This window comes from Podarcis cretensis (assembly GCF_951804945.1).
Source record: "Podarcis cretensis genome assembly, chromosome: 12".
NCBI lineage: Eukaryota > Metazoa > Chordata > Lepidosauria > Squamata > Lacertidae > Podarcis > Podarcis cretensis.
In genome coordinates this window covers 876,099-896,032 of record NC_137181.1, presented here as the reverse complement: position 1 = coordinate 896,032, position 19,934 = coordinate 876,099, and the positions used below count along the sequence as shown (strand labels likewise).

The 19,934-nt window shown below is 52.6% G+C and overlaps 1 protein-coding gene across 4 annotated transcripts in view; it reads right to left on the bottom strand.

Moving 5' to 3' along the window:
• SMARCD3 (SWI/SNF related BAF chromatin remodeling complex subunit D3) overlaps window positions 1–19,934 on the bottom strand; it is a 37,064-nt gene that overhangs the window by 3,845 nt on the left and 13,285 nt on the right. For 2 of the 4 annotated variants that reach the window (XM_079946843.1, XM_079946842.1), the window contains exons 2-13: window positions 14,691–14,920; window positions 11,969–12,011; window positions 10,819–10,941; window positions 9,344–9,466; window positions 8,609–8,704; window positions 7,678–7,728; window positions 6,688–6,789; window positions 6,374–6,535; window positions 3,821–3,918; window positions 2,407–2,542; window positions 1,932–2,054; window positions 615–716 (exon numbers count right to left, since the gene is read on the bottom strand). In XM_079946843.1, the coding sequence (XP_079802969.1) occupies window positions 615–716; window positions 1,932–2,054; window positions 2,407–2,542; window positions 3,821–3,918; window positions 6,374–6,535; window positions 6,688–6,789; window positions 7,678–7,728; window positions 8,609–8,704; window positions 9,344–9,466; window positions 10,819–10,941; window positions 11,969–12,011; window positions 14,691–14,920 (1,389 nt within the window). The remainder of the gene's footprint in view (window positions 1–614; window positions 717–1,931; window positions 2,055–2,406; window positions 2,543–3,820; window positions 3,919–6,373; window positions 6,536–6,687; window positions 6,790–7,677; window positions 7,729–8,608; window positions 8,705–9,343; window positions 9,467–10,818; window positions 10,942–11,968; window positions 12,012–14,690; window positions 14,921–19,934) is intronic. The other 2 variants (XM_079946841.1, XM_079946844.1) reach the window with 1 other exon arrangement.

Genomic DNA, 19,934 nt, shown 5'->3' with positions numbered 1-19,934 from the left:
ATGAGACCCTCCTTACCCATGGACTGTCTCGCTAGAGTAGTACATGCTCTGGTTATCTCCCGCTTGGACTACTGCAATGTGTGGGGCTACTTTTGAAGGTGACCTGGAAACTACAACTAATCCAGAATGTGGCAGCTAGACTGGTGACTGGGAGCAGCCGCCGAGACCACATAACACCGGTCTTACACTGGCTCCCAGTACGTTTCCGAACACAATTCAAAGTGTTGGTGCTGACCTTTAAAGCCCTAAACGGCCTCGGTCCTGTATACCTGAAGGAGCATCTCCACCCCCATCGTTCAGCCCGGACACTGAGGTCCAGCTCTGAGAGCCTTCTGGTGGTTCCCTCACTGCGAGAAGCCAAGTTACAGGGAACCAGGCAGAGGGCCTTCTCGGTAGTGGCACCCGCCCTGTGGAAAGCCCTCCCACCAGAAGTCAAAGAGAAGAACAACTACTAGACTTTTAGAAGACATCTGAAGGCAGCCCTCTTTAGGGAAGCTTTTAATGTTTAACAGACCATTGTATTTTAATACTCTGTTGGAAGCGGCCCAGAGTGGCTGTGGAAACCCCACCAGATGGGCGGGGTATAAATAATAAATTCTATTCTATTCTCTTACCTTGCAGTAGAAGTACCTGCTCACAGCCTCCTGGGACCACGGCTCATGGTAAAACTCTGCCCTCCGCTCCTCCTCGGGATTCCCCACCACGTCGGTCATCACCTACCATCCAGAGGGTACAATGTGGCATCAGAGTAGCCCCATCAGTTCTAGGCATTCTGCCGCGTTCTGCACCAAGGGCAGTTTGCAGACAGCATGTACTGGAAGCCCCTCACAGAGTGAGTTGGAGAAGTCCATCACGGGGCATTTGGGTTGGTCCCAACAAAGGCATTGCCATTGCCTGACTAGGACCAACATGACAGGCGCGGATGAGATTGTGCGTGGCATGGAGAAAACTGAGGAGATTTCACCCCTCCCATATCCAAGAATCTGCTGATGTTCTCTGCTGATTCTCCAGAGAGGAGGGGGCAGTTTCTGCTCTCTACTTATTTCGCTCCAGCCTCACATCAAAGAGAGAGAGAGAGAGACTGAGTGTTAGAGAGAGATTGTGTGTATAGATAATGTTGCTGCTAACAGCAGCTGCAGACACTCAGTGCAGTTCAGCATTTTTCGTTTAGACCTCATTTAGCTCTGTACATAGTTGTGTATTATAGTTGTAGATAGAATAAAGAAGATATTCTACAGAGCTGCTCTCCGTGTCGTTTATGCTCTGCTAGACTCTGCTGTGCGACGACTGTCTTCTTGTGGAAGTGAATCCAGTGCTCACAACTCTAAGCTGTGAGTCCACAGCACTTTGACCTGTTCCTGTGCAGAAGGTGGTCTCTGGAAGTGCTACCCAGCTCACCTGGCCCAGTCGGGGCTGAAGTGGGTGAGTCCAGTTGATGGCACTGGCTCAAGGGCGATGCTTGAGTTTTCCTCCCTCTCTCCTAACGCTGGAACTTGCGGACATCCAACAAAGCCGATTGTTGGGAGGTTCAGGGCAGGAGAAAAGAAGTACTTCTTCATGCAGTGCAGACTGTGGAACTCCCTCCCACTGGATGCAGTGGTGTCCACAAATTTGGATTGCTTTTAAAGAGGGCTGGAGGAGGAGGCAGCTATTGATGGCTCCTGGCCACCATGGCTACACTCTGCTGCCAAACCTTTTAGATGCCGCACTATGCTGCCATTTCACTGGCTAGTGAGCCATAGGTTCCAATCCATCCTTCTGAACAGCCACTGGGAGCAAGGCCCCCGTGGGATCCTTTTGCAGTGACTTCGAGGTATTTTAACATGTAAAAACAGCCACAGACACTGTCTTCTCACCCTCCCAATAAGACCCCATTGCAGGAGCCCCACCTGCCCCTTTGTGCACTTAGGACCCCCCCCCAATAGACCCACCTTGAGATCCCTGCTCTGGGATCGGAGGAGATCTTGGATGTACCCTTTGGGGTCTTTGGAGAAGCTGAGCATAAAATCCCTCTGTATCTTCAGCTGGTTGATGGACTCGATTGTCTCGTGAATCTGGGCAGGGAAGGAAAATAAGAGGCTCGTTTCTCCTCGTGGGATTTGCACCCGGTCCCCAAAGGGAGCCCTTCACTCTTCACACCAGACTGCAGACACACCCCTGTAAAGCCATCCTGTGATTTATCTGCGATGGAAGGGGGTCAGACTAGATGACCCTTGGGTCCCTTCCACACCTACAGTTCTACAATGCCCCCAGTGGTACTGATCCCCTCAGCTGTAGCTGGCCATAGTTCCTCCAAACGGAAAGCCCCTGAGCCTCTTAAGTTCCCCTGCCACTTGCCCCAGCACCGCAGGCCCCCAGTCTGCCTCTTCTCCCCACACCCCCCCCCCTGCCCCGACCCCTAAGCACCTTGTTGTCCAGGGCTGTGATCTCCTGCTGGTTTGCTGTTGAGAGGAGGAAGCTGCTCATCTGCCCCTTCAAGGGGTCCTCCACTTCCACATCGATGTCGTAGCAGGCGGTCTTCTTCTGGTCATTGGGGTCCACACTAGGAGGGGAGCCAGGGGGGGTCAGGCCTCTGGACAAGGTGAGGCAATGCTCCCAGAAGGAGGCACCTTGTGGCCTGGTACACAGGATGAGACCCTCCCTGCCCGCGGACTGTCTCGCCAGAGTGGTGCATGCTCTGGTTATCTCCCGCTTGGACTACTGCCATGCGCTCTACGTGGGGCTACCTTTGAAGGTGACCCGGAAACTACAACTAATCCAGAATGCGGCAGCTAGACTGGGGACTGGGAGCAGCCGCCGAGACCACATAACACCGGTCTTGAAAGACCTACTTTGGCTCCCAGTACCTTTCCATGCACAATTCAAAGTGTTGGTGATGACCTAAACGGCCTTGTCCCAAAATATCTAAAGGAGCGTCTCCAACCCCATCGTTCTACCCAGACACTGAGGTCCAGCTCTGAGGGCCTTCTGGCAGTTCCCCCAATGCAGGAAGCAAAATCACAGGAAACCAGGTGGAGGGCCTTCTCGGTGGTGGCACCCGCCCTGTAGAACGCCCTCTCACCAGATGTCAAGGAAATAAACAGCTCTCTGACATCTGAAGGCAGCCCTGATTAGGGAGGTTTTTAATGATTGATGCTTTATTGTGTTTTTAATATTCTGTTGGGAGCTGCCCAGAGTGACTGGGGAGGCCTGGCCAGATGGGTGTGGTATAAGTAATAAATTATTATTATTATTATTATTATTATTATTATTATTATTATTATTATTATTACCACCTACTTTTCTGGTGCAGAATGGTCTACCTTCACTCCCAGCCCTAGAGGCCTTCTGCATGCAGCTCCTTGTGGCTTTGGGGTCACAGCACTGCCACTACTTCTCAATGAGCACAAAAAGAGCCTCCGGCCAGGATGGTCACAGGGAGTTGGCCTTCATCTGGCCCTCAGCGTCCTCTCCCTGGACCCCACACACTCACCCCCCTGCCTGCTGAATTGATATAGACCTCTTGAGGGGTAAGCAATCCATGAGCCCCATATCTTCTTGCAGAGTCGGGACCCTTCCTCCACGTTGTGCTCGCTGAGAAGGCCCACAAGGGGCACCATGGAATCTGAGTCCTGCCCACGGCCCCTGAAGGAGTTCCTGCACCCCAGGAGGAGGGGAGGCAGGGCTTCACCCCCACCCCGCCCAAGCATCCCAGAAGTCCAGGCCACAAGTCACCAACTGCCGTCCCACCAGGATTGCGGGGGGTTGGACTAGATGACCCTTGGGACCCCTTCCAAGTTTACGCTTCTCCCCGCTGGAGGACAAGGTGGGGCCGCCTGACCTGATGATGTGGTTGATGACAATAGGATCTGGCGGCAGCAACAAGTTCGTCAGCCTCTGCGGGATTTCAGAAAACTTTAGCCGTGGGCAGTCAAAGATCTGAAACCATAAAGGGGGGGGAGTGGCTGGGTGTCAGGAGGTGGGTGGCCCTCAAAGCAAGCCCTAGTCCCCCTCACCAGATGCTGCAGTGCCCCCCCACCCACCCCCAATCCAAGGTAAAGGAGCTTCTCCTGCAAGGGAGCCCTTCATTGGCTCCCAGTATGTTTCCGAGCATAATTCAAAGTGTTGGTGCTGACCTTGAAAGCCCTAAACGGCCTCGGTCCAGTATACCTGAAGGAGCGTCTCCACCCCCATTGTTCTGCCCGGACACTGAGGTCCAGCACCGAGGGCCTTCTGGCGGTTCCCTCCCTGTAAGAAGCCAAGTTACAGGGAACCAGGCAGAGGGCCTTCTCGGTGGTGGCGCCTGCCCTGTGGAACGCCCTCCCACCAGATGTCAAAGAGAAGAACAATAACCAGACTTTAAGAAGACATCTGAAGGCAGCCCTGTTTAGGGAAGCTTTTAATGTTTGATGCATTACTGTATTTTAATATTTTGTTGGAAGCCACCCAGAGTGGCTGGGAAATCCCAGCCAGATGGGCAGGGTATAAATAATAAATTATTATTATTATTATTATTATTATTATTATTATTATTATTATTATTGGCTCAGAAGAGAAAGGAGCAAAGAACAGAACAGGGGCCACCCTAGTCGGAAGGCCTGCTTCCGGCAATGGGAGATGGTGGCCCCATGCAGCCCAGCCAAGGTTGGAGGCCTGGGAAGGGGCTTCAATTCATGTCCAATGCCCCCCTCTCACCCCCCCCCACAAGAGCTGTTAACCATGGGGCAGACACCCTCAGAAGGAGGTGGGTTCTCCTTCATTGGAAGCTTTTAAGCAGAGGTTGGCTGGCCATCTGTCATGGGTGCTTCAGCTGAGATTCCTGCATTTTAGGGGGTGGGCTAGAGGACCCTTGGGGGTCCCTGCCAAATCTACCATGCTACAATTCACGTGCTCCAACGAAGGGCCTGGCACTCCCTGGCTGGGGCCGGGTGAGATAGCGTCCCAAAGCAGCTTGAAGTCCATATTGTGACATCGGTTTCACAGTTTTCAACTGGCTTTGTATTGCAAATCACGATGCGTTGTGCAAAAAGCACAATGTGGGGAAAACCGTGAAGCCATAGCTCCATCCTTATCTCAGACATCGTGATATATCAGTACAGTGGTACCTTGGTTCTCGAACTCAATCCGTTCTGGAAGTCCATTTGACTTCCAAAACGTTTGCAAACCAAGGCACGGCTTCTGATTAGCTGACTGGCCCCGGAAACAATGTTGACAGCCGAAACGGACATTCGGCTTCTGAAAAATGTTTGCAAACCGGAACACACACTTCTGGGTTTGCAGCTTTCAGGAGCCAATTTGTTCATCAGCTAAGCCGTTGGGGAACCAAGGTACCACTGTATACTGCAGTGTTGTTTTTTAATCATTTTTTAAAAAAATTCCAATAAAGACAGCCAATCGACATGTCCACATCATAATCTAATTAAAAACAAAAAACTAAAATAAAAAAGAAAGAGCAAATTGTAATCCAAATTTTATTTATTAATTTTTCTAGGCTCCCCATAGTCTGGACCTCTGAAGCATATCTCCAAATCTTCAGTTCCGCCTCCGCTCATGGTTTTCATATTTTCCACATCCCAATCTTAATGCTTTAAAGTTCTCCATCCCTGGCTCTACGATTCTCAGTCATGTCAAAAATCATATATCCTTTCGTCCGTCGAATACAGCTTTATTTGTGTATGGCAAATAGACAGTTGAAAAAATGTATACTGCAGTGTTTAGGTAACGGTAAAGGGACCCCTGACCATTAGGTCCAGTCATGGCCGACTCTGGGGTTGTGGCGCTCATCTCGCTTTATTGGCTGACGGAGCCGGCATACAGCTTCCGGGTCATGTGGCCAGCATGACTAAGCCGCTTCCGGCGAACCAGAGCAGTGCACGGAAAAGCCGTTTACCTTCCCACTGGAACGGTACCTATTTATCTACTTGCACTTTGACGTGCTTTCGAACTGCTAGGTTGGCAGGAGCTGGGACCGAGCAATGGGAGCTCACCCCGTTGTGGGGATTCGAACCACCAACCTTCTGATCGGCAAGTCCTAGGCTCTGTGGTTTAGACCACAGCGCCACCCGCGTTCCACATACTGCAGTGTTTAGCTGGTGATATATCATGAAGTTGAAAACCAGACATTGCCCAGCCCCATCCGTGGCCCCTGGGGATAACCCAAGATGCTCTAGAAGGGCCTCCGCACTCTCCCTTGAACTCCAGAAGGACAGGAGATGCAGGAACGTTGGCAGACACCTCTTTTCCCACCCAGTCCCCCATTCATTCTTTCTCAGTCTAGGTCCCTCCTTCCAGCGCCCAGAGCCCCCCAGGCCCTCTAGGGCAGCTGCTGGGTGGCTCACAGCTTCCGCCCTGCCAGCCCCTCCTGGAGGGGGCGAGCTGAGGAGAACGGACTCACCTGCTGGAAATACTTGTCACAGTTGATGTACTCCTTGTCGTGGGAGTCCTGCAGCTTGTTGGTCTTGATGTACTGCCAGAGGGCTTGGATGATGGCCGAGCGCGTCTGCGTGTGGATCCCCAAGAGGCGGGCGAGGCGGGGGTCCAGCTTGAACTGGGGGGGCTGCAGGAGAAAGAGGGGCCAGGAAGTGAGAAGCTGGCTTGGGGGTTTGCCTCAAAGCTGGCCGGGTCCGCTCCCTCAAGCCCACCGCCGACCCTGGGGTGCTGGACTCTGGTCTCATGTGCCCAGAAACGCCCCCCTCCATTGCCCCTGACCTGGTAGTCCAGCATGAGCAGGAGGGTGCAGCGCACGCTGACGTCCCCCGGCCTCTTCACCTGGAAGCCGTCCGTCTCCTGGGTGGTGGGAGTCCTGTGCCACTGAGAAGGAGAAGCAAGCGTAGGTCAGGGCCAAGGCCAGGGGGCAGGATAGTGCTCTCAGCAAGGCTCACCCATGCAAAAAGACATTGTGGACACCTCCAGACGGATGGTAGACGTTTAGGAAAGTGTGTGTGGCACGAGGAAAAGTGGACAGAGAGAGAAGTTCTCCTCCCTCTCTCGAAACTGGAACTCGTGGTCGTCCAGTGAAGGTGAAGGTTGGACCATTCAGGACAGATCAAAGGAAGGACGTATTCACGAGGCACAGAGTTAAACTGTGGAACTCCCTGGTAAACATTTAAATTGGTTGTATTCTGCATGAAACTTTACTTTAGCAATTGCATTTCTCCCAGGTTTCCATTATTTGTGAACGTCTACCTGATCTGCTATGAAGGGAAGTCTATCAAAGAGTTCATCACTTGTTTGCAAAGTCATCCAGAACACCTGTAAGATAGTGTTGTGACTTGCCAGTTAAAGTATCTCTGCACAAGGATTCTGTCAGTTTGACCATCCTGAATAAAAGCAAGCAAAAAAAAAACAAAAACAAAAACTGTGGAACTCCCTGCCACAAGAATCCCAGCTACTGAGAATCCTTGGAGGGGAGAGGGCTGCTCTTGTGCTCGGGTTTCCCATAATGAGGGTCTGGTTGGCTGCTATGAGGACAGAATGCGAGGCTGGACAGGTCCCCATTGGCCTGATCCTGCAAGCTCTTTTTAGGGCACGACGTTCTTACAATGTGTCTAAACTGGGCAAATGGGCAGAAAAGGGGCAAATGCAATTCAATGCCAACAAGGGCAAAGTGATCTTTGTCTGGGCAAAAAACAAAAATCTCAATTTCACGCATATACGGTCCTGGGGTCTGAACTGGCAGGGACTGACCAGGAAACAGACCTTGGTTCTTAGTGGATAGCTTGACGGAGATTTCGACCCAGTGTGCAGCAGCTGTGGAAAAAGGTGAATCCCATGCTGGGCGTCATTAGGAAAGGGATGGAAATAAACCGCCAATATCATAACGCCATTATGCAAATCTCTGGTGGGGCCACATGCAGTGCTGGTCCCCTCGCCTCAAAAAGGGTGTCCTACAGCCGGAAAAGATTTGGAAAAGGGCAAGCGAGATGCGTGAAGGGATGGGGGCACCTCTCCCAGGAGGAAGAGCTGCAACATTTGGGGCTTCCTAGCTTAGAGGAGATGGAAGGAAGCCGTGGCGTGGAAGAGACGTCTGGAATTACGCACTGCCTGGAGAAACGGAGGAGAGAGGAAAGGTTTTCTCCCTCTTCCATGAGACTGGAACTTGTGGGTGTTGGATGACCAAGATGGATGTTGGGAGATTCAGGAAAGGGCTTCTTCAAGTGGCGAAGAGTTAAACTGTGGAACTCACTCCCACAAGAGATGGCGACAATGGCAGCCACCAACTTGGAGGGCATTAAGGGGGGCCAATCCATGGAGGAGGAGGCTGCCAAGGGCTCCTAGTTATGAGAGATGGCTCCAGAGTCAGAGGCAAACATGACTCTGAACGGCAGTGGCTGGGAATCCTGAGCTTCCCCTTGGAGCGTCTGGTCGGCCACTGGGAGGCCAGGACACTGGACTGGGTGGGATCCTTTGGCCCGGTCCAGCTGGCTCTCCTGCTGCTCTTCTGTGCATACTAAGAGGGCTTGAGAAGGTACCATCCCTGTCTGAATGGCCACAGGCAGCATCGCTGGTGGGACTGGAGAGACCATCTGGGAGATGGGATGCAGCAATGGGATGCAGGGACGGGGAGGTGCTCCCTCTGCCTTGCCCAGGCAGGGCCTGCTTCCTACTTGGGACCGAGGGCACCACTCACCTCCACCAGGTGATTGTCTGGTCCATACAGGTCCTTGTCCAGTTCGATGACCAAACTCTTGAAGAAAGAGGAAAACTTCCTTTTCTGCTTGCTGAGCTGTAGAATCGGGAGGGAGAGATGTCAGAGCACGAGGAACGAGGAGCCGAAAGGGTCTCAACTCTAGGCCAACAAGAATCACACAACTGCAGAGTTGGGAGGGACCCTGAGGGTCATCCAGTCCACCCCCTGCAAGAGCAAGGGGTGAGGCCCCGGAGAGGGTTGGGAACAACATCCAGGCCCCACTGAGCTCTGAGGCCAGCACCAGATGCTATTGGGGGACTCCTTCTCCCCCATATCATGTCTGCCCCCTTTGGCATGGGACATTTCCCCAGATATTTTCCTTTTCTTGGACCCCCTCCTCCCCCTTCTTCTGGCCCTGCCTCCCTCATCCTTCAAGCAAGCTCCACACATGCACTGCTGCAAGGGATCGTGGCCTTGCTTGGCCCAGGACCCTGGCCCCTCCCCTTCTCTCCCCCCCCCACATTGGGGTTTTTTCACTCCAGGAGTGAACCAGGAGGCCTCTGTGCCAACTGCCTTGGCTCTCCAAGGGGAACTGAGGCCCTGGTTTCCCTCATCCTCTGCCCCTCAGCTGCTTTCCCCAAAAGCTGGCCCAACTGGCCAGGTGGCTCGCCCGACTTCTCCCCCAGCCCCACAGAGAGATGTGAAAGCAGGTAAGTGCACCTGCCCAGAGCTTACATCGTCCAGCAGTTTGCCTTCCACCCGCAGCTCCCAGGAGGCGATGCTGCCGTCTGAGTCATCTGCGTCCGACTTGGCCGGGTTGAAGGTGTTGGAGATGTAAAGGCGCAGCTTCCGCTTTTGCTGTTGGAGGGAGGAGAGTCTGAGTTGGGGGGAGGCAAGGAAGGAGGGAGGCTCCTGCTCAATGGGGCACCTCAGGAGGAGTGGGGCCAGGCGGCTCCTCCCCGCCCCTTCCTGCCGGGAGCGAGCCAGCAGTAAATCACACTGAGCAAGTTGGAGTTAACTCTTTATTAGCAATACCAGGATCTGCACAGGAGCGCCAGGCCTCAGGAGCACAGCAGCTCAGCTCTGGCAAGTCTTGCTCCCATGAAGCAGCTGCCAAGTCCCCAGCTCCCTACAGCCGTCTAAGACCCCTCCTCTCCGGGGGTTTCCCCTAGCAACTGGAGACTGTTGCATGAAGCCAACCTCTCCTTCGCCCTCTTCACTCCTCTCCTGGTTCTAGGAGACAGACTGGAAGGAGAGTTTGTCATAGCAGGAGGGGAGACACTCATGCCTCTTTGTGGGATGTAACGTCACTGAAGCAGTCAGACACACAGGAGAATGTTGCTCCCGCCAGGAGTACTTCCTGTCACACCTGGTCTGGAGCATCCTCCCCCCTGCATGTGACCAGGTAGATGGATGTGACCCTGGCAGACACTACAAAAGGGTTAGTCATACAGCCATCTCTCTCTCTTGATCCCTTCTCTCCATTTTGCCTTTGGCGGTCTTCTGGCTCTCAGCCCAGCACATGGGCTCATCCCTCACAGAGGATGAACCCACACTTTTCTCTGTAACTGTAACTACGAGCCAAAGCCTGCCTTCAGGACCATACTGTGAACTGAATCATACTGTGAACTGAATGTAAGTAAACCTTGTCATTACTTTCAAAAGAAGACTGTTGTGTTATTTTTGTTTTTAAGAGGGAGCTAAAGGGGATTTACCAGGAACAATCCAATCTGGACAAGCCAGACTGGATTGCTTAACTCAAACGGTTCTAATGAATCCATCAACCAGCAGCAAGGAAATGTGCTCTGCTACTAACTCACTAGTGTGAGTGAGGAAGGATAATATTTAATCAATATATCCTCTCCTACTATCCTCAGCGTTCTCACACTCTTCTCTAGCCAGACTCCTCTTTGCCTCTTGGCCACCCTCGTCTCCTGCCTCAGCTTCTGCCTCTGAGTCTGAACTTCTCTCTGCTACAGATTCTCCCTCCTCACTAAACCCTGTTGCCTCTTCAGCTTCCGCCTCCTCCTCTTCCCAATCTTCTCCATCTGACCATTCATTGTCGCCCCACCACCAACCACTCCCTGGGCTCTGAGCCTTCTTCCCTGGAGGGTTCCCCAGCTGGTTCCCACCCCCACCACTCATTCCTCTGCGCCCAGGGGACTGCGCTGGGCTCTTCTCCAGCATCAGGGAGGCCCATCTGCTCCTACCTTCATGGGCCTCTTCAGGGCCTCCTGGATGTCCACTCGCTTCCGCATAATGGTCTGGTCCAGCTTCCGCTCAAACGCCAGCAGGTCCATGTAGGCCTGAGACTCCGGCACCAGCTCCCGGATCTGGGAAGAGAGCAGAGCGTCGCAGAGGGACCCCCTTGGCTTGCAGGAGGTGTCTGGTTCAGCCCCTCTCCTCTCAGGGGGAATGTCAGGGAGCAGGCCTGGGCAGGGACCCTGGAGGGCTGCTGCAAGTCAGAGCTGGGTTAGGTGGAGCCCTGGCCAGGCTCAGGAGGAAGCAGCTTCCTTCGCGCAGAGGAAGAGTTTCCCTTCCAGAGGGTGAAGCAGAGCCAGAAGCAAGGAGGTGGAAGATGCCCCCCCCCCAATGCAGAGGGGGGCATTTATGCATAGGTTTATTTGCTTTCTTGGTTGCTTAATACAAAAGGAAAAAAGCCTCTAAGTGACCTGCAAAATATTAACACCGCAAGGCTTTGTCAAGGGATTCTGGAGGAAGCATGGACAAACTTAATGATATTTGGAATGTGTTCATTGAAACCACAGCAACAAATATTGGAGGGAAACAATAAGATTATCCATTTACATAAATACTATAGAGTTCTGTAACCCTGATTGTTTTGTTGTTGTTGTTTTCCTCTGCCTTTAATTTTTTTTTTTTTAAATGTAACCTTTTTCTTTTCCCCTTTTCTTATTTATTTTAACTCACTGGAATACTTTCACTTAAATATACATATTTTTCAAAGGGGGGAAAGGGAGCACTTTCACCACTTAGCACGCATGAATCCTCGCGGGAGAGAAGGGAAAGGTGAAGCTTCCCTTTAACTTGACACACGCAGAACACAGGGAGGGCAGTGCTCAGGTGAGCGAAAGGCCTCCCACCTGGGAGACAGGCAGGTAGACAGACACCCACCTGCTCACAGCGGAGAAGCCAAAGGCCTGTCTAACCAGTGGGCTCCTAGCATCATTCAATTGGAAGGGACCCCAGGGGTCATCCATCCTGACCCCCCGCAAGGGAGTTCTTGCTGTGCTGGCTCCAGGTCACCCACAACAAGGAGCCAGCAGACTTTCCTTCAGATGGGGAGGAGAGCCCGTCAGGGTCCAATGAGGAATCAAAACGGGAAAGAAAGAAACTCACCCTCTGTGGGAGAATCTTGTCGGCCATTTTCCTCCTCTTGGCGCTGCAGGTTTGTTGAAGGGGAGGGAAGACACACATTACCAAGGCAACTAGCCCAGGTCACCAGGTCACCAGATAAATTATCCTCTGCTGGAGGGTCTCCCCACCCACCCCGAGTCTCAGGAGGCTGGCTCTGCTTCCCAGGACGTACCGGTACCTGCCCACCCCCTCGGCCAGGAGGGTCCTTGTGGCGGAAGCCAGGGTCTTTTCCCACCCCAGGTTGCCCTGACTGAAGAGAGGGCACAGGGCCGCTTGTCTGCCAAGGGTGGCACAGACACAGCCTGGCAAGGGCCTCAGTTGCTGACCTGCCACACGAGGGGCTGCAAAGGGGCACCCATCCACACCTCTCCCAATCAGGGCCTTTGCTGCCCCCGGAAGCATGCGACTTGGCTCACTTGCCTCAATCCCCACCCTCGAGTTGCAGTTGAACCCTGGCATTGCCGGAGGTTGGACTAGATGACCCATGGGGTCCCTTCCTGAATCTGCCAGCACAATCCTAGCAGAGGCCTCACAACTGGCAGCATCGTGGAGTCAGAGAATGGCAGCGTCATCCTAGTTCATCACCCGGCAGTGCAGAAATCGCAGCGAGAGCTTCCCTGGCAGAGAGCAGCGGCCATGCCCAACCCCCCCTCAGCCCCGTCCCCTAAATAAAAACATCATGGCAGCAAAACCCAGGAGGGGAGGGGCCACGCAGGTCTCCTATGGGGGCCACCCCACGGGCAGCTGGTACAGAGGAACGGTCTCCTCAGCAGCCCCCTCCCAGACCTCCGGAAATCCAGAGCAGTGGATTGGGACCAAGAAGGTGAGGGTGGCCTGGGGGCGGCTCAGGAGTAGTCAGGGAGCTCCTTCCAGGAAGAAGGTGGGCTTTTCAGGGCTGTCCATCTGCGCATGCAAAGAGCCTGGGCAGAAACCCGCAAAATGCAAAACATGAGAGACCTCCACATGCAGATCTTCCGCTTTCCATTTGCCTCCCATAAAATGGAAGGGGAGGACTCTTATTTTATTATTTATTTCTTAGACTTAATTTTCCCCTACCTAAAATTTATTCACCGCTTGACTGAAAAGAAAAAAACCTCAAAGTGGTTTATAAAAGGAAAATATGAACTTATCAATACTTTCCCCCCTTTATTATATTCTTTATGATAAATTTAAAGAATAATAATGATGAAAAGGGCTGGTGCTGTGCTGTTTTCTATTGTAACTTATCTGTATGACTTTAATGGATTGTATAGTTTTAAATCTACCAATGTTCAATTGTTATTAATGATATTTCCCCTATGGTTTGAGCTGCTCTTATTTTTATTTTAAGCTGCCTGGAGTTCCTGTCAAGGAAAAGGACAGGGATAAATTAGATATATGCAATTAGATAAATATTGAATTGTAATAAATAATACTAATAATAATAATAATAGGCTTGGAGCACTGAGACTTTAACCCAGGCTTTAGTGTGAGGCATCGTGGAGGTCAAGAGACAGCATCAGGAATGCTGTGCCACAAATGTATATATTTGTATATTTTGCACAAGGGTGTCACCAGAAATGGCTTAACACTTTGTGTTTATGCACTTAGGTTGTTGGGGCTGGTTTTTTTTTTTTTTAAATATTGACTTTATTGCGCTCTTGCCAAATTGCTGCTTTTTGCCATTGTTTGAATTCACTGCCATGCTCTGCGTTTTGCATATTTGTATTTCCAGCGCTCTGCCTTCAGTGGTTCAGGATGCATGTTGTGAGCCACTTTGGGCACGGCTTGTTATGGAAAAGGGGCAGGTAAGTAAACTCACTCCATCCCTCCATAAATACGGGTGTGTTTGCTTAACACCTTGCAGTTCGCAAGAAGTTCGGAGACCCTTGGAGAGTCTTCCAGTGCTGGGCTGCAGGCTGCCCCACCCTCTCTCTCCCCCTAAAGCCAGCTCCTCTCCCAAGTGGGGTCCAACTCACTCACTCTCCCCACCCATTGTCAGGGTCAAGCAAGTGGCCAGGCCTTTGCTGGGGGGGGGCGGCTTCTGCCTTCAGAGCAGGGCTGCTCAGCCGCAGGCTGTCTGCAGCTCCACAGGCACAGAGGCCAAGAGGAGGAGACCCCCTTCGTAGCCCAAGGCTGGCCAAGTGGCCCCCAAGAGACAGAAGGAAAAGCTGCAGGTGGCCCCTCAGACCCCAAGCATCAGACCCCTAACTCCTATCCTGACAAGTAAATCAAAATTAATATTTGTATATTAATTTAAATCTTATTGTGCTTTATGTCGGAAACAGTTCAGTTTGGTTGTGTACTTTACTGTTTATGCCTACTTTAGCAATCAGGCAAACCCTTCCCTGTCCTGAGCCGCCTTGAGCGTGGTTTTAGCTCTGGAAAGGCGGCATACAGAAGAAATCACAGCGGGGGTGACGATGCTCCGCCAGCTTCTCTGAGCGCCAAGGGCTCTGCGGAGGCGGGAATCGGCCGGACATATCCCCCCTACCGACCACCAGGGGGCCGCCTCCCCTGCGCAGAGCTGCGAGAGGACAGCTGCGCAACGCGAGTCGGATCCTGAAAGGGCGCCGGGAGGATAGAGGAGCTGCCACGGAGAGGGAGGCTGCGTCCTCCAGGTTGCTGAGCGGAAGCCTGCGGGTTCCAGGTCTACACACGCGCGCCTGGGGCGGAGGGCTGCCGGATCCTGCACCGCAGGGAAGGGTAACGGGGCTCCACTCACCTCCTGGGCCGGTTCTGCGTGGCGGCCCCCGCCTGCTGCTGCTGCTGCGCTTGTTGCTGCGCCGCCTGCTGCTGCTGCGCCTGCTGGGGCGCTGCCCGCTTGCGCGTGGGCTCCATCACGGCCTGGGGCATCCCGGGGCGCACGGAAGGGCTCCCGACGTAGGGGGGGCCTGGGGGACCCATTGGAGCCCCCTGGTGGGGCATGCGAGCGCCTGATGGCATCCCAGGACGCTGGAGGGAGGGAAAGAGGAAAGAAGGGAAAGGCACAGGTGAACGCTTGCTCCAGGAGGTGGCAGCACACAGATCGGAGCCCGCGCAGGTCCTCTCCCCTGGCGGGGGGGGGGGGGGGAGAGAGAGACAGGTATCCAGGCTCAGGGCAGCAAGGGGGGAGGCCCAACTTTCCTGGGTCAAAAGGACATAAGGTCATCTCCTGCCACACCTGGAGGCAGGATGCGTCTGCAAGCCGGTTGCAGGAGGCGAGAGAGGTTGCGCCGGGGTCCCTAAAGCCTATCCAGTTGGGCCCTGAGAGAACAGGATGCGGGACTACAGGGCCACCTGCTTGGTCCCTGGCTCTTCCTGCGTCCTTGTCTAGGTGCCCCAAACAGGCCCTGAGCCCCACAGCCTCTTCAACTGGTACCCAGGAGCATCCTTGTCTCTGATCCTGGGGGTAAGCCTTGGCGACTCATAGCCAATGATAGCCCTCTCCTCCTCCATGAATTTAATCCTCTTTCAAAGCAATGGCTGGCTCCTGAGGCAGTGAGTTCCACAGTTTCACCCTGTGCTGTGCAAAGGACTTTCTTTTATCCATCCGGAATCTTTCAACATTCAGCTTCACAAGTTTGAGTGTTAGGAGAGGGAACTTCCCTGTCTCCACTGTCTCCATGCCAGGCACAATTTTATAAACTTCTATCATGTCATTTCTTGTTTGCCTTTTCCCTAAACTAAAGAAAAAGAAAAGCAAGCCCAAGTGTGACAACCTTCCCCTTTGGTCATTCTGGCTGCCCTTTTCTGAACACTTTCCCAACCCCACAATATCCTTTTTAAGGTGAGGCAACCAGAACTATTCACATTATTCCAAATGTGGCTTCGCCATAGATTTCTATAATGACCTCATGGTATTGACATTTTATTTTCAATTCCTTTCCTACCGATTACTAGCATGGAATTTGCCTTTTCCCGCAGCTGCCACATGCTGGGCTGACCGCTTCATCAAGCTCTCTTCAGTGACCTCAAGGCCCCATTACTGGTCATTCAGTGTCCAGGGCAGCTGTCTACCAGCTCCAACTGGTACGCAGGATGAGACCCTCCCTGCCCACAGACTGTCTCGCCAGAGTGGTGCATGCTCTGGTTGTCTCCGATTTAGACTACTGCAATGCGCTCTATGTGGGGCTACCTTTGAAGGTGACCTGGAAACTACAACTAATCCAGAATGCGGCAGCTAGACTGGTGACTGGGAGCGGCCGCCGAGACCACATAACACCGGTCTTGAAAGACCTACATTGGTTCCCAGTACGTTTCCAAGCACAATTCAAAGGGTTGGTGCTGACCTTTAAAGCCCTAAATGGCCTCGGTCCAGTATACCTGAAGGAGCATCTCCACCCCCATCGTTCTGCCCAGACACTGAGGTCCAGCTCCAAGGGCCTTCTGGTGGTTCCCTCCTTGAGAGAAGTGAGGTGACAGGGAACCAGACAGAGGGCCTTCTTGGTGGTGGCGCCCGCCCTGTTGAACGCCCTCCCATCAGATGGCAAGGAATAAACAACTATCTGACTTTTAGAAGACATCTGAAGGCAGCCCTGTTCAGGGAAGTTATTAATGTTTGATGTTTTAGTATGTTCTGATATATGCTGTGAGTCGCCCAGAGTGGCTGGGGAAGCCCAGCAAGAATGGTGGGGTATAAATAATAAAATTTAATAATAAAATTTAGGACATGGGGACGTAGTAGCAACCCTTGTTGTTCTGACTGTTGAAGAGGTCGGTGGCCCCATGGCTGACCCACAGAGTGTGGGTGAGCCTGCAGTTTAAGAGCTGCCCCAGCGGATTTAGACCAAGGAAGTCTTCACAGGAGCAAGACCCTGTCAGCGCATAACTCCTCTGCTCAGAGACCTGCACAGGTCACCCATTTGCTTCCAAGCCAAGTTCTGGGTGCTGCTATTAGGATATTGTAACCAGGGATATTTTCCAGCCAGAACTTGCCGGAACTCAGATCCAGCATCTCTCAGGTGGGCGCCATTGCCATGATAAGAGAATGGGGGAGGCGTTCTTGGTGAGTTCTGGCACCTCTTTTTTATAGACAAATAGCACTGTTTGAAACCCACCCTGGGACCTCAAGGTGAAAGGCAGACAACAAATAAAGACTAAAAATAATTGAAGCCCTAAAGAGCTTGGGACCAGTTTACTTCTGCGACTGACTGCCTTGCCTTTATATGTCTAATGAACTGCTTTGGTCTGTGGAACTGATGCTGTAGCTAGTGCCACATAATGCTCATTCCAATCCTTTAGTGTGGCCACACTTGCACTACGGAACTCCCTGCCACTTGGCGTCAGGCAGGTGCACCTTCACTGCACTCTTCTTGGCACCTGTTTAAAACTTTTTTCGTTTAGGCACCCCTACGCAGACAGGGAGAAATTACATGTGCTTTTTCTTTCTTTTAAACCGTTGATTTCAATCACCCTTTGAACACTTTTAATACCTGTTTGTATCGATAATCTTTAATGCTGGCCTCCTTTCTCCTTTCCACCTCCAGGCCCCTGAAGGCTTTTGCACCCAATTTCTCCAAAGCCATCTTCCCCCACCCCAAACTTCAAAGGAAGCACGACTCCTCCTGGCCACGCAGCGCCACTTGCCCACCACAACCGGCCTCTGTGGCTTGACCGTCCTGGTCTCCACCTCCTTGCCCTGTCAGCCTTCAGACTGCAAGCCCCTTGGGGCAGGGACCTGTCTCTTCTCCTTAGCTGCTGCGTCAGGCACCGTGTTCATGGGCGGCACCATAAGGATATAAGCCACATCCTTGCCCCCCTCCAACGTACGGAGAGAGCCCGGGGGGGGGGGAAGCTGTGAGGCAGGCAGGGGGTCCTTTCATCCAAGGGCACCTGTTGCGGCCACAAGCCCTGCACCACGGGGGGGGGGGGAGATGAGGCCCCCCCCCAGCCAGCCAAACATCTCCACCCCCAGCAGCAACTGACCCTGCAAGCATGCCTCACATTCAGGGCCACCTGCTGCTGTCTCTCTGGCCCCCAGGCCTCCGCCTCCCCCTGGAGACTCAGCTGCTGCCCGTCAGTCAGACCAAGAGGCCGGCCGGCCAGTGAAGTATGGAAGTCAAATCATGGCACATTTCCCACCCAGCTCCTCGCCTTTAAGGAAGACCTTCCTGCATCCCGGGGGGGGGGGACGCTTTCAGTTTGTTTAAGGTTTTCTCTATTTGGCCCCAGAACCTCTGCACAAAGATGATGGGAGCAGGCGCACAGGGGCTCTCCTGACTGCAAGGGAATGAATTGTTTTGAGCCAGTTTTGGTTCCAAAAAAATGAGAGGAAGCAGAAAGGATTTCTGTGGGGTGGGGGAGGCCAAGTCTAAAGGCTAGCGTGTGCTGAATGGAGCTGTCCCCCCCCCCCCTGGTTTTCCAAAACCTGCACAAGAGGTGGATCAGATACTCGTGAAATCACAAAGCCGGAAGAGGCTGTGGAGATCATCTAATCCCTGCCCCACAGAAGAGGCTGCAATGCAGGAGGCAGCTGCCCCAGGCCTGACACCTGACCCGTCCTTGAGCCTCTGCTTAAATATCTCCAGCCCCAAACAGACCTAGCAGATGCCTGCCTTGTCCTGCTACTACGGCCTGTCATTTTGGGAGTGACACTTAAAAAAAAAAATTTCTTCGATGAGGGGACTTTAAAATGTTTCTGGGTGCGAGGAACTAAAATCTGCTATTATATTTATGATTTAACATTATTTAGTTTGGTAGTCTATGTTTGATGAAGAAGCACATCAAACTGCTTTAGGAAAGCCCAAGAATTTTAATTTTACCTTTTGAAAATGTCAAGTAATGCTAAATATTAATATATACTGTAACTGCAAGTACTTGGCAACCATTTTTATGATTTCTACGCAATGTTACACACATTTCACTTACCAGGCAAAACTAAGTTGTATTAATTTAATCACACTATATTTTGATTTCCCAAATCATGTTACAACTTTTTAGCATCCCTCAGTTTTGGAATTTGAAAGTTGGAAAATCAAAAACACCCGACTGCCCTGCCTTTTGTTCTAGTCCTGCCCTCAGGAGCAACAGGGAGCATGCCTGCGCCATCTTCTGTGTGACTGCCAGCCCTTCCGGTATTGGAAATGCACCTCTGTGTCTCCCTTTAAGCTTCTGATCACCACCCTGAATAGGAGGCGAGCACTGCAGCTGGATCAGGCCAAAGGCCCATCTAACCCAGCCCCCTGAAACTACAGCAATTGTGGGGAGGGGGAGAGGAAAGGGTGGCCATGCGCTGAGCCTCCCCTTCCTGGGAAGAGGGCAAAGTTCTTTCATTTACTTTAAATCTACACATAAGGGCCAAGAGGCAGCCATGAAGGGCTAGACCAGGTGGGACCCAGCTGGGCTTGGAACAGTGTCTGCCCTAGTCCCTGTAACAGAGGCTCTCCAGGCCAGAGGAGAACTTCCTTCTCTGGTAAAGGCAGGAACTGGGTTTCCAGGGACGTCTCCATGGAAGTCCACAAGCCAGACCTGAACTGCTGCTGCAGCTCCTTCCACTGTCCATCACAGGACTTGGTCTGCAGAGCTTCCACCATTCCAGTTGCTCTCCTTGACAGACACTAACTGATCAATTCCTTCCTCAGAACTGGACACAGCCTTCCAGAAGTGACTCAGCCAGGACAGAGCCCTGAGCTCCCATCAGTTGCCCTCACTTGTGTCTTGCGTTGTGTGCGTGCGCGTGTGCGCACACACACACTCCTTCATGATCTGTTTTGAACCCAGCTCATTAGTGATGAATTCTGAGCACCACCCTTTTGACTTCCTCAGACAGTTTCTGTCTGTTGTGCTTCTGAAACACCCGCTGAGCTCCAGGGTCAGGAGCAGTAAGGCTGAAAGGCTGCCTTGCTGAGCCAGGCTTGGGTCCACTGAGCCTCGCGTGAGATTCCCAGCCAGGACCAGGAAGAGACAACCACAATCAGGGCAGGAAACCCTTCAAGGCCCGTTCTTCCCTTCTCCTCCACCACCAACCCTCTCCCTGCCCCATTTTGCC